General features: G+C 40.4%; 1 protein-coding gene across 7 annotated transcripts in view; it reads left to right on the top strand.

The window, feature by feature from the left end:
* The window catches only part of RGS7 (regulator of G protein signaling 7), a 371,486-nt gene that overhangs the window by 348,738 nt on the left and 8,864 nt on the right, over window positions 1-13,884 (top strand). For 3 of the 7 annotated variants that reach the window (XM_021064375.1, XM_021064373.1, XM_021064371.1), the window contains 3 exons: window positions 1,278-1,464; window positions 4,264-4,353; window positions 6,076-6,144. In XM_021064375.1, coding sequence (XP_020920034.1) covers window positions 1,278-1,464; window positions 4,264-4,353; window positions 6,076-6,144 — 346 coding nt within the window. Of the gene's footprint in view, window positions 1-1,277; window positions 1,465-4,263; window positions 4,354-4,565; window positions 5,512-6,075; window positions 6,145-6,882; window positions 6,964-13,884 lie in introns of those variants that run through there. The other 4 variants (XM_021064377.1, XM_021064372.1, XM_021064376.1 and 1 more) reach the window with 3 other exon arrangements.

Below are 13,884 nucleotides of genomic sequence, written 5' to 3'. Positions count from 1 at the left end.
CAGAGCATCCCTATGAGATTGCAGGGTCAAAATCTGTATTTTGAAAAGAAATGGGCTTGGTTCTTCCCTCCTGGAAGCAGCAGTGGCGGGGGGGGGGGGGGGGTTAAACGCCCTAGACCCTGGAAGATCCCTGGATTGAGTAATGCTTATTCTCATTGTAGCTCAACTGCTGTATTACTTATTTCTGAATTTATTTCATGAGTCCCCAAGTTAAACCGTAATAGCTGTGAAGGTACTGCTTATCCTCTTCCGCCTCCCTTAAGTAACCTTCGTCCCTGTGATCTTCGTTTCTTGGCCGCATCTACCATGAGAGCAATAGCGGCCCCTCTTGCAGATAACAGAGATCTAGTACTTCTTTTTTCAACCGTTCTTTAAAATGTTAACACCTTATTCTGCTATACATATTCATCTTTTCAACATTATTTCTATAGCTGATCAAAAAGATATAGAGCGAAATTTTTTTAAATGAGACTTCATTAATGGAATGTGACTTCTTGTTAGACTTTGCTCTTTGCTCTTATCAACCAAACATATTCTACTGTGCTTTTCTTTCAGCATATACTGTATTTTATGCAGAAGCCTGTGAAATATACTTGTCTGTTTCCAAGGCTGTATATTTATTTTTTCCAGCGCTTCTGAATCTCTAGAGTGCCTCTGCACATTTAAGCCTTTCAAACAGTTGCCGGTGAAGGCTTGCTGCTTCTGTCATGTCACAGTCTCTGAATTAAATAACCTAAAATTAGGTACTTGCCCTGATTTCTCCAGAGAGGGCATTTTCTGATCTTGTGACCAGGCCTCTTTAAGTCCAATAAAGCTTCACTGTAATTCCCTTGCCAGGTAAAGCAGAAAATCCTCTCCATACTCAGTGCTCAAACTGACAAAAGATCCAAAAAATAGACTCTGCTGTCATACTTTATTCTCTCAATCAGACCGTCTATGCGACTCCCTTTTAACCTCCTCTCCCTTTCTGATAAGTGGCTCTTAGCCGTGCTGCTTCGCTTCGGTAAAAATGAAGGTTGTGTAGAAGCAGGGCCCTGGCAGTTCTGTTTTTAACAGAAAACACCTAAAATAGATTGTTTTTAACATTTCCTTTCCCCAAATTGTATGTCTTTGAATATAGCTAATAAAAAAATTCAGTAAAGGCCGGTTATTGGAAGCCCTCAGAGAAAATGAGTTTATTATCGTGCCTCATTGTGAATTGTATGATAGGTCAATATTTTAAGAATTTTCAGATTGTGAGGCATCGGAGTAAATGCTTGGTGTCACATTTTACATAGATTCTGGCTAGCAGTGGAGGACCTGAAGAAAAGGCCTATTAGAGAAGTCCCCTCTCGAGTTCAGGAAATTTGGCAAGAATTTCTGGCTCCAGGAGCCCCCAGTGCCATTAACTTGGATTCTAAGAGCTATGACAAAACCACACAGAATGTGAAGGAGCCCGGACGATACACATTCGAGGATGCTCAGGTTGGTACATGGATGGGCCTCCCGTTCTGTCACAGACGCTCCTGAGAGGTTGGCAGTTAAGATGCGTTTGTTTTATTTGCATTGTCATTGGCGGGTATGCCTACTACTTTCAATTTAGGTAAAAGGTCTGTAAAATAACCAATTAACCTAGAAGAGAGCAGAGACACTTAAACGTGAAGAGTTTTTAAAACCTGGGAATGTTTTGTAAATTTGAATGTTTTTATTTGAACGCATCTCGAAAGGAAATATTTGAAATATTTGCAAACTTTTTTTTCGATTCTGTTGCTTCGGTAACACATATTTGAGGCCGTTAAGGTGTCCTCTAATATGGAGGTTCTCAGATTCTAAATAATTCATAATTATGAATAGTCAGACCTAAAGTAAAATAGCTTAAAGTTCAGTAAAACTCAAACCAGCTTTGTTTCTGATGATAAAATAGACACTTACTAGTTTTCCAAGTTAATTTTTTTAGTCTACAATAAGAATTTCATATGAGCTATTAACTTCCTAAGACAAAGTTTTAAGTGTTTGTTTCTCACACTGAATGTAATGTCCCTTAGGAATAATTTGTATTTCTACTTTCTCTAAAAAATCATTGTGCTCACCAGGAAAAATAAACTTGTAGTGAGAGATCTAATTTCCTAACGTGTTGAAATTGGCTTTTAAACCAGAACATGCATGTTTTATAATTTCTTAAACCTCGTTTAAAGAATGTTAGCTCTAGAAAGTATCTTGTTTTTTTTTTTTTGAATAACATTACTGAAATAAGAAGATGAAATATAGAAGATGAATAATAAGATACAAAAATTTCTCTTCTTATTTTTACTCTCAGTAGAAAATACCTTTATCTTTGGCTTTGGTTTAAAAAAGAAATGAGCCATGGTAGAGAAAACTAATTCAGGTTGAAACAGCTAACCAAAAACGCATTCTCCCTGCCTGGCTCTGCCATGGTCTGCTGTATGGAAATAGTTAAGTTCTATGGAGACACAAGAGAGCAGGATAAAAAATTCCAGCTCTGTTGCTTCTTTCTCTGATGATTTTTCTTTCAGTGCAAGATTTCAAGCATTTTTCTAAAGGCAACAACATATTAACTGTTTGGAATGACCTGCCTGAAATCTTTAAGAAAACATTTCTTTTTTTTTTTTCTATGTCACTAAAAAATATTATTGCTTAATAAGCCTTCAATAGTAGGAAAAGACATAATTTTCTCTAGAAAAAATAAATTTTCTCTGACCCTAGGCTTTTTTTTTTCAATCAATTTCAGGTATTCGACTCCAGTTTTCTGTGAGTTATTTAAACTCCGTATTCAAATACGAATAATAGAAATTCCTGCCATTTTTTATGAAGAGATGCAGTGTAATAAGAAAGCAGATTTTGGAGCCAAATAGCCTGGGTTCCACTCTGAGCTCTGCTCTGTGACCTATTGCAAGACATTCGCTTCTTCATGCTTCAGATTTTACGTATTTAAAATGGATGTAAAAATGGTTACCAACCTTGTTGAGGTTTTGTGAGGGTTAAATTAGGCAAACACTTAGAAGCTTACCTGAAATATACTCCGGTGTATTGGAACACATACTAGGAATGCCCTCACCTATCACTTTGCTGAGCACTTATCATTCCTCTAGCCCTCACAGTAACCCTGTTTTATAGATTAGAAAATTGAGGCTCAGAGAGATTGAAGTAAGTGATCGAAATTTACATGGTTATAAGTGGTAGATCTTGAGCAAGTTGGGATCTGAATCTCAAAATACTTGACTCCAAAACAAGACATTGCTCCACTTTTCCAACAATCAATTCTGATACAGCTCCAAATGCACCCTACCTTTGGAGATGAACCTTATGCTAGATAAAGAAGCTCCATCCTCAGTGTCTTTAAGTGGATTCATGGTAACTCCAAATTATTGCTCTTGTGTTTAAGACCAAGGAAACCAAGGCATAATATATATTTTCCCCAAACTTGAAGAGACTGGGACATGCAGGATACTCTCGAATGGTTCAAAACTCGACATCTACCACATGAGAATGAGCCAGGAGCATTTGCACTCCCTTAAGCTGCAATAGGCCAAAGCAGAATCTCCCTAGATCGGGCCAACACTGAATTAGATGAATGCTTTATTTTCTTTGACTTCTTTGTCTACCAATATTATCATCGAAACACAACAGACGGTTGCAGACTGACTAGGATTAAATTATCAAATATTTACCTAATTTGCCTTGAATACTTTTTTTTTTTTTTAAAGCACACAAATTGGGAGGTTTAGCAATTAAATAGCACAAAATTTATTTTTGGCCTTGTGCTCTGTCCTAAAGTGGGTATGGAAGACAGTTTTCACCAAAAAGATGATCCATCTGGGAAGTCTGCACCCTCCAAGTACATGTCAAGGCCAAAGGTATCTAGAGTGATGACTGCATCTTGACTTCCCATCATTCTCTTTTGGCCTGCACTAATCCTAAAAGACAGCAGATGTATTTATAATCTCAAGTGCGCGATACACATCAACGACTTGATTTGAAAGTACTTCATTACAATCCGTTAACTAAATTCCATTTTTAAAGAGGACTGGATCTGAGTTCCCTCCTCTGTAGCTCCCAAACCAGCTTAAACATTGATCCTTGAATAAAATAATCCATTTGAAGGTATGAATATTCCATAAGCATATAAGGTATTTGCATCAGCATTATAATTATTTTTAGCTGCTTCCAGTTTTGCTTTTGAACCAAACGTTATATTCTTATCACAGCTTTGGATTTTTTCCTGAGAAATAATAAAGAAGCCCCTCAACTCCCCTTTCTTTTTAGGAGCACATTTACAAACTGATGAAAAGTGATTCATATCCACGCTTTATAAGATCCAGTGCCTATCAGGAGCTTCTACAGGCAAAGAAAAAGGTATTGGTTCTTTGTGGACTTCTATGACCTAGTTCTCAGTTAGACTTATGTGGCGCAGTTATATCCCTGCTGGGCCCAGAGTGCTGGACAAAACGGTAAGTGCCTGCACTCCAAGCCTCCCCCAGACCTCTCATTCTGCAAGGACCATTTAAGGGTTCTGTCTTTCTGTTTGTTGATTGCTTATTTTCTCTTTTGTTTATTTGTTTCTGCAGATGATCATGCTTCATAACGGCTTTTAGATGCTGTCTTCATGTTTCATATTAGTCTTCTGTATGTCTAGTTTAAGGAAATAAAAAATTACAATAAAGACTTGAAAAGAATAATGTCATCAGATTAGAGACTTAGAGAGGATTTTCTTTGTCCACTAAGGCAGAATGTATATCTGGGGCTCTATGCCCCATAACTAAAAATAGACTCATTTTTTTCAATGATGGTTGCCAAAAGGCAATAATATTTGCTTTCAGATATTTTCATTTAGCATTTATTCTCTGCCACTTTGTGTCCCTGCAATGAGGTTTCATACCTAAGATGACAGCCAAGCATATGTTGGAAGAGCTGCAATAGATCCTGTTGTTCAGTTAATGTTTATAATCAAAGGCTCACCGTTGATGACACCTTATTTAATCAGTGTAAAAGTGGAAACTCTGGATGTAAACATCGGCGTCACTTATTATTTTCTGATGTTGAAATAATCCATAGCTTCTTGAAATGCTGAGATGAAGTTGTAATTATTTGTCATTAACGATTATCATTTAAGCTAATGGGATTTTTAAAAGTCCATTGACTTTGCAACTAGAAATAGATACGCCATAGCGCCATTGTCCCTGTACAGCAGCCCCCTAGCCTCATGGGGCTGTATAAATTTAAATTTAAACTTAATTAAGATTATATAAAATTCTAACCAAGTTTCAAACACTCAGTGGCCACAGCGAAAGACTTCTGAAATGTTAGACAGGACAGCATGACATCGCCATGCTCTCAGAAACTTCTCCTGGATAGCAGTGCTCTGCAGAATTCGCGATATCATGGATAGAAATCTAGTCCCAGTATAAAACTATGAGGAAATTCTGAAGCTAAGCCACTAAACTTTCAAATATTTGGGCTTTGATAATGTCGACATAGGAGTTCCCGTCGTGGCTCAGTGGAAACGAATCTGACAAGTGTCCGTGAGGACACAGGTTTCGTCCCTGGCCTCGCTCAGTGGGTTAAGGATCCGGCGTTGCCATGAGCTGTGGTGTAGGTTGCAGATGCGGCTCAGATCTGGCGTGGCTGTGGCTGTGGTGTAGGCCGGCAGCTGTAGCTCCGATTCAACCCAAAGCCTGGGAACCTCCATCTGCCCTAAAAAGACAGAAAAAAGGAAGAAGAAAATGTTGACATACATTCTTAACAGAGGTGCTTCATTTCAGTGTAATTTGTTGTGCTTGAAATCACACGTTTTTTTTTTTTTTTTTTTTTTTTTTTTGCACAAGCGTTTTGATGTGAAAAGTGGAAGCTCTGACGCAAACAGAGCCCATGTCCTGTGACGAGAGGCCTTCTGTGGCCGCTCTCCTCTCGTCCCGATCCCCGTGCTTTAGAACAAGAATTTGGTGTGGCCTCATTTCATCATCCTATCTTTTTCTGCTCTTTTTCTTTCTTTCTTCTCTCTCTTTCTTTCTCTCTCTCTCTGTCTCCTCTCCCCCCCCACCTTTTTTTTTATTCCTTATTTCCCTTTGCCCCACCCAGTCCCACACATGTAAGTCGGGATACTCAATGGATCGCAGAACATCTTTTGAAAACTTTTCACAGAATGTGGTAAGTTTTAAATGTAAAGGAATTACAAGTCATTAGGTCTGGGAAGTTTTCCCAGTTTCAAGTCCCGTCTTTGACCTTGCATCCCTTGATGTAACAGCAAAGTATTTATTGCCTTTATTCAGCTTCAGAACGTTGTGCTTGCTGCTTATCCTTCCGTCCTAGTACTTTCCGGAAAAGATAAAGATGTGATGTGGGAAAATCTATGTGTATCAAACTAAGGTTTGGAAAGAAGTGTGTACTCTAACACATAAAATGAAGCGATAACTGTTCTTTATATTTTAATTTTTTATTTCATGTTTCCCTTTATTAAAGATAGTGCATGCATTTCTATATGATTTTCCTTTGCTCTTCCTAAGTCTTAAAAGTTTAAGAACAATGAGGGGTCTGTGCTTTCTAATTTGCAGGGAGAAAAATGACTTATTGACCAATTTAAAGCCAGACTCAGTATGAAGGGGGTTTGGTGACAATACGTGCCCCAGCAGAGACTCACTAGCATGTCTTTCTTATTCTTTATTTTTCAGGAAGGTATTGAAAACCTTGCATAAATTGCATAAATCATCTGGGAAACCAGCAGTTTCCCTACCGGTGTTTTCTTAGTATCTTGCTGTGTGTTTTAGTGATATATTTATTTGTTTGTGGGATTTTTTTTTTTTCTTTTTGGTATTGTGCCAGTGCCTTTGGAACTTTCTGACATTGTGTAAGCTCAAACTAAAGCCTTCAACACATTTATTTTTATAGGGCAGAAACATCCCTATTTTCCCATGCCATAAAAACTGTACACCAACACTGAGGGCCAGCACTAACCTGTTATGAAAAGAGGTAGAAAAATCTTGGTTTATACTCAAGTTCGTCTGCATTGTCTGTTGAGTTGTGTGGTTAGCTCCATGCTGCTGCTGCTGTGTGTGTGTGTTGTGGCTTTTGCTGTGATGGCCAGTTCAGTGGATTTATGTGTGTTGAAATGTAAGCAAATTGGATTCAGCCAAAATTTGGTTTTTGTTTCTAGTTTCCTGCAAGGATCCTTGTGGTGGGGAATACGAATCACTTCTCTTTATGAATTGCCAGTGTGGCTGTGCACAGAGTGTTTGAGAGACTTTTAAAAGCCGTATGCTTTAAACACTCGATGCAATTGCACAAATTAAAGGACTGGAAAATGAAGGACTCCAGGAATTAATCACGCTATAAACTTACCAAAATTTTGAGTGGCTCATTTGGAAACTCTGACCTATACTGTAAAATTTTCCTAAGCATGCCTCACCACGGGAGGATAAAGACAATGCTAAAGAAATGCTTCAAGATTTTGCAGGAGAACATTGCCATAGGATGTTGCCCCATGCTTTGTGTATTAAGAATCATTTCCAATTTTTTCTTTTATAGCACATGCTGACAGAATATTGTTCTTGAGAGGGGATTGGACATTCTGTGCTGTAGTTCAAAACTTATAATGCAAATTAAGGAAGATGGAAAGGGGAGCAGAATGGTTGTCTTCCCTCCAACATCGTCCCCAAAGCTGGCCAACTCCCCCAGCTCTTAAAATAGCGCCCCGTTGCTAACTCATGGCAAACGTTAGGAAAGGATCACTAGGAAATAACGGAAAGAGAGAGTCAATCACCTACACCTTCAGTCAAAATTCATACACCAGGAGTTCCCATCGTGGCGCAGCGGAGATGACTCTGACTAGGAACCATGAGGTTTCGGGTTCAATTCCTGGCCTCGCTCTGTGGGTTAAGGATCCGACATGGCCGTGAGCTGTGATGTAGGTCGTAGATGTGGCTCAGATCGGGTGTTGCTCTGGCTGTGGTGTAGGCCAGCAGCTATAGCTCCAATAAGACCCCTAGCCTGGGAATCTCCATGTGCCGTGCCCTGGGTGCGGCCCTAAAAAAACCAAAAAAAAAAAAAAAAAATTCATACACCAAGTGCCACCTGTACTGCAGATGCTGTGCACATATTGGAAGCATGTGGAAGGTATGGGCCTTCATTGCTAAGGCACGTAATGATCTAAACAAAGTGTTATGATGTCCAGGAGAAAGATAAACTATTTCTACTTGGTATTAGGGTGGGTAGGGAGGGAGGACCCAGGGGTAATGAGACTTCCCAGAAGTTATATTTAATTGGATACATAGGCTTTCATTAGGTTAAAACTGTACTTTTAAGGAGGGGAAGAAAGGCTGGAATTCCTGAAGAAAGAGACGTGGAGTAACTCTCATAGCAGAACACATGTAGACACACAACCTACTGATAAATTTCAGACAAAATTGTTTAGAGTTAATCTGTTTCCATCCAGGAAAATAAAAAGTAGTATTTTGTTCTGGTAGTACTCTAAAGAAAGGAAGTAAGGAGATTAGAAAGGTTCTCTGATTTCTTCAATGGATTACAAATGATTACATTTATTTGATGAGTCATGAGAAATAAATTTATATCGTGACAATTATTTAGATACAAAAGTTAAAATATTTTGCCATAGATCATTAAAGTTATAATGATTAACTTTCTATTTCCATTTCTTTTTTATTTCCCCTGGTTCCGGGTTCCTCCATATTATGATTACTCTTAGGGTCAGCTCTTGTGTTAGGCATCCTAAGTACATAAATAAAAGATTTTTCTAATAAAAGATTTAATGGCTTACCTTAATAGGATCAATAAAATGATTCTAACACAAGATAAAGACTGAGTGATTTTATTATAATCAGACAGACATAATAGAGGAAAGATAGTGTTTAAATAAACTCTTTAAAGGAGCCCAGGGTGGGAGTTCCCATCATGGCTCAGCGGTTAACGAACCCAACTAGCACCCACGAGGACGCAGGTTTGATCCCCGACCACGCTCAGTGGGTTAAGGATCCGGTGTTGCCGTGAGCTGTGGTGTAGATCGCAGATGCAGCTCGGATCCCACGTTGCTGTGGCTGTGGGGTAGACCAGCAGCTACAGCCCTGATTCCACCCCTAGCCAGGGAACCTCCATATGCCGCAGGTGCGGCCCTAAAAAAATAAATAAATAAAATAAATAAAGGAGTCCAGGGTACCGATTGCTCTGATAACTGCAAGGATGCTACAAAATAGAGAGAATCCAAGAAAGAAACGGACTTGAGGAAATGCAGACCGTGAAAGGAACTGGAAAAGTAAGATAATGATTCCTTTTCATTGAGTGCCTGCCATGTGCCAGACGCTGCACGAGGCACTTTATATTATCTAATTTAATAAATCTGAACGTGCAGGTGAGGGAATGTAATACTCATTATTTTTATCCATTTTACAGCAGAGAAAACTGAAAGGTTGCAAGAGCTACTTAATTTTCCCTGCATCCTGGGTTAGCTCCCCCCACATTGATTTTGTTCTTCTCTCCCTGATCATCTTGCTCCTTGATAGTCTTCTAACTGGTAGAGAATAAATAAATCCTGCCACCTGATGATAAACTCCTCAGGAGGCTGAGTCAACGTCCATCCGTGTTCACTTGTAGCGCTTTTATTTACATTTTCCGCATCGTTATTTTTATAACCTGGCTTATAAAAATGGCATCACTGTTTTATTTCACAGAAGAGTCAAGAGGGTGTTGCAAGACAGCTCTTCCCAGCACCGTGGGAAATTCCACTGCTTACCGAGGCTAATAAACCCTCACTGATGCTTTAGAGAATAATTAAACCGCGAACACAAAGCATTTGAGAGTGTTGCGAAGACACTCATTAATTTTGTTTGCTGTTGGCAGTGGTGTTCTTTAGAAAAACACAGTCATCTTGGGAGGTGGTCAGGCAGGTGTTACCATTGTTTCACAGATGAGCAAATTGAGGACTCGTGAGTGAAGTCACTTCACCAACATTAAGCAGTTTGTGGAGTGTCAGTGCCAGGACTGGAAGCAGAGTTTTCTGTCTTTACATGTAGTCCTTGATAAATTACTCATTTTCTCCCCTTTGCGGCCAGCACTGGAGGAATCAAAATCACTTGTACTTGTGAAATCCCTTCTCTTTGGCTTGTTGTCTCAAGAATGTCATTTATCGTGATTTGCTCTTGTAGTGCTTTGTTTTCCTTGCCATCAGAGAGTTTTCTTAAGGTCTCGCTTTGTCCTCCCTGCCTTTATATGTCGACTTACTAAGTTGTCTTCATTCTCTTTTGGCAAAGTTCACGCAATGGTGGTTTTCTTCCTCTGTGAGCAGCATCAAATGCCATCTGTCACCGTTTCTCCAACCATGAGCCATCATAGCATCTGTCTGCCATACAGACCTCAAGGGTTAGCCAAGAAGGGCAGAGACAGAGTCGGAGGACTGGTCAAAATTCATAAACCGAGGGCCAACAGTGCTTCGTGTTACCTCTCGCCTTAGTTTGACTTTGTGGGCTATAAGATAGAAATGAGAATTAGAGAATATTTTACTGTAGCTCTTCCCAGAACTCACCTACTCTAACTTCTTTTGAGGAAAAAATTTACCCTGTCTCAGCGAAGACAGTTTATAGCCTGCAAGGCAACAGCAGATAAGATGTCCTGACCACCCTGCTTCCCGACCCCTCCTCTGGTGTGTTGATCCTCGTGCCCGGGGCTGGCGAGGTGGCCTTTCGAGACCAGAACAGATTACCAAGAGAAGTTTTGGAAACTCTGTGAGAGAATTTAGCAAAAGGACTGGGCTGGCTCTGAAATCAGTTAATTTTTTGCAGTCAAGTCTGTATTGAATACACATATTGCTAAGAACAAACATAAATATAACTCTAATAATTTGTTTGGAGGGTTAAAACTGAAAAAGATACAATACGCTTAGTTCTTTTAGGATATTCTTTTTTGCTAAGTCTAATTAAATTCCTTAAACCGGCCACAGAGGCCCTGACTAATGTACTTGATACAGATTTTATACACGCTGTAAAATCGGGTTTAAAAAAATGCCCAGGCCTAGAACCCTGACGTATTCATATTTACGTTTGAAACCCAGTCTCACACGTTCTTGCCCTATGAATTTTTAGAAATCAGTTAAACTGCTGAATCTCAATTTCATTTAGTTAAAATATTTCTAGCTAGAAATAGCTGTCATTAGTATTTTGTATCAATAAATAAATACGTTTAAGATATACTTTAGATGTTATGGAAATATGCTTTATTTATTTAAAATGCATCAGAAATATCTTCTAGGTCTTTTCACATTCTTCTACATGACTCTATGTATTGACTGCACAAAATTTCTCTGTGTGGGTATGACCAGATTGTATTTTTCCAATCCTCTGTTGATGGGCATTTATGTTGTTCGTTCATTCTTTTTTTTTTTTTTGTCTTTTTGGGGCCACATTCATGGCATATGGAGGTTCCCAGGCTAGGGTTCAAATTGGAGCTGTAGCCACCAGCCTACACCACAGCCACAGAAACACCAGATCCAAGCTGCATCGGTGACCTACACCACAGCTCACAGCAACGCCGGATCCTTAACCCACTGAGCAAGGCTAGGGATCGAACCTGCAACCTCATGGTTCCTAGTCAGATTCATTTCTGCTGAGCCATGACGGGAACTCCTCTTTCTTTCTTTCTTTATTCATTGTCAATATAGATCAAAGTGTGATAAATGTCATTCAAGTTAAATAGTGATTTTTTTCTCATATTTATAAAAATTAAGTTGCTTGGTTAAATGGAATGCAAAGTTATAAAATAAGAGATTTCTCTTTATTTTTCTCTCTCTCTGATCGTTACATTTTCCCTAACGCAAAAGCATACCCTAGAGGGGAAGCTATCTTATGGCAGAAGGCGGAAGGCAGAATCTGTGTTCTTGATTTCCAGAACCACTGGTGTTACACATGAATAACAGGCTCCCTTCTCAGTTGTCCCTCAATCTATAAAGAATGATAGTCATTTTCTGGGAGTCTTACCCTGTTTTTGAAACACTATCAAAAACTCTCTGGATTGTTTCTAGTCCCCGGTCAGATGGTTTTAACGTGGTTAGGGTTAGGGTTAGGGTAAATGTGAAATCTAGCGGGGAACTTCCTCTGCATACCTGAACGATCAGGGTTAGGGTTAGGGTTAGGGTTAGGGTTAGGGTTAGATCAATGTGAAATCTAGCAGGGAATTTCCTCTGCATACCTGAACGATCAGGGTTAGGGTTAGGGTTAGGGTTAGATCAATGTGAAATCTAGCGGGGAGTTTCCTCTGCATACCTGAACAATCACGGTGATTGTAACAGAGCACCCTCTCCGCGCAGTGCAGCCCTGGGAATAACAGAGTCCAGGTTTGGGAAGCTCAGCCCCCGGCCAGCGAAGCGAGGGCAGTGCGCTGTCAGATCTACTCATGCAGCCCCGTCCACTGCCCAGTTCGGCTGGACTTCGGTTCTCCTTGGAACTGAGACATGGCACGCTTGGCTGAGTGCCCTAAGCTTGGGGATGTGGGCACTTCAGCATAGATAAGCTACGTTGGAACGGATCCTAGGACACCTAAAAAGAAAACCTCTTATTTAATAGCTTGTCACTGGGCTTGTTCACTGCGAATAATACCAATAGAGAAAACTGACCTGGTGGCCTAGGATCCCCTTAGATGCTACACTTTTATCATTATTTTATATCTTATGTCACTAGTTCCTACATTATTCATTCATTCAACATATATTAAGTTTTTTTTTTTTTTTGTCTTTTTTGTCTTTGTTGTTGTTGTTGTCATTGTTGCTATTTCTTGGGCCGCTCCCGCGGCATATGGAGGTTCCCAGGCTAGGAGTTGAATCGGAGCTGTAGCCACCGGCCTACGCCAGAGCCACAGCAACTCGGGATCCGAGCCGCGTCTGCAACCTACACCACAGCTCACGGCAACGCCGGATCGTTCACCCACTGAGCAAGGGCAGGGACCGAACCCGCAACCTCATGGTTCCTAGTCGGATTCGTTAACCACTGCGCCACGACGGGAACTCCCAACATATATTAAGTTTTGACTCTGTGACAGCTGTTGGAGACGAAGAAATTTGCCTGCCCTTCTCGGTTCTTCTGGCTGGGCTAAGAATTAAATGACATAAGAGATTAATAGGAGAAAAACCAAACAAAAGTTTGGGAGTTCCCTTCGCGGCTCGCTAGTTATTGAGCCTGCCTTGGATCCATGAGCTTGTGGGTTCGATCCCTGGCCTCCCTCAATGGGTTGAGCATCCCGTGCTCACGTGAGCTGTGGTGTAGGTCGCAGACGCAGCTCGGATCCTGCATTGCTGTGGCGGTGGTGTGGGCCGGCAGCTGAAGCTCTGATTCACCCTCTAGCCTCGGAACCTCCATATGCCATGGGTGCAGCCCTAAAAAGCAAAATAATAATAATAATAAGTTGAATACTACGTATAGGAAAACAGTAGTGCATCAAAACGGCTGAAACCTTCATCTTAAATACGCTCTTCAGCTAAAGGCAAAAGAGGCTCTGGGGAGTCGTGCTTGGCGGGGGCTCAAAAGGGAGAAAACAACGGACATGGAGATAAAAAAGCAAATGTTTTGTGGGCCAGGAGTGACAGTGGAACCCAACGAGGAATTCCAACACTGTCCTAGGTTCTTCCCCGTGTACACGCCTGGTTCACGGTAGAGTTCTCCGCAGTGGGAGCTGCCTGCCTGGGGGAAGGTCGAAACTGCTTCCTGAGTATTTTGGGCCTTGATTATTTTCAGCTTGAAAGACTCCGCACGCCAAAAAGACATTTGGGGGTGGCAAATGTTGCTCCCCCTACACAAAGTACGTGCCACACTTTTGTGGTTAGAAAGACAACCTGTTCTTACTGCCAAAGTAAGACATGAATCCCTTAATATCAGTTTCTACCATGACAAAGTCGAA

Source organism: Sus scrofa, chromosome 10, assembly GCF_000003025.6.
Source record: "Sus scrofa isolate TJ Tabasco breed Duroc chromosome 10, Sscrofa11.1, whole genome shotgun sequence".
Classification (NCBI taxonomy): domain Eukaryota; kingdom Metazoa; phylum Chordata; class Mammalia; order Artiodactyla; family Suidae; genus Sus; species Sus scrofa.
Note: the sequence above shows the minus strand (reverse complement) of the source record. Positions and strands in the feature narration are given on the sequence as shown.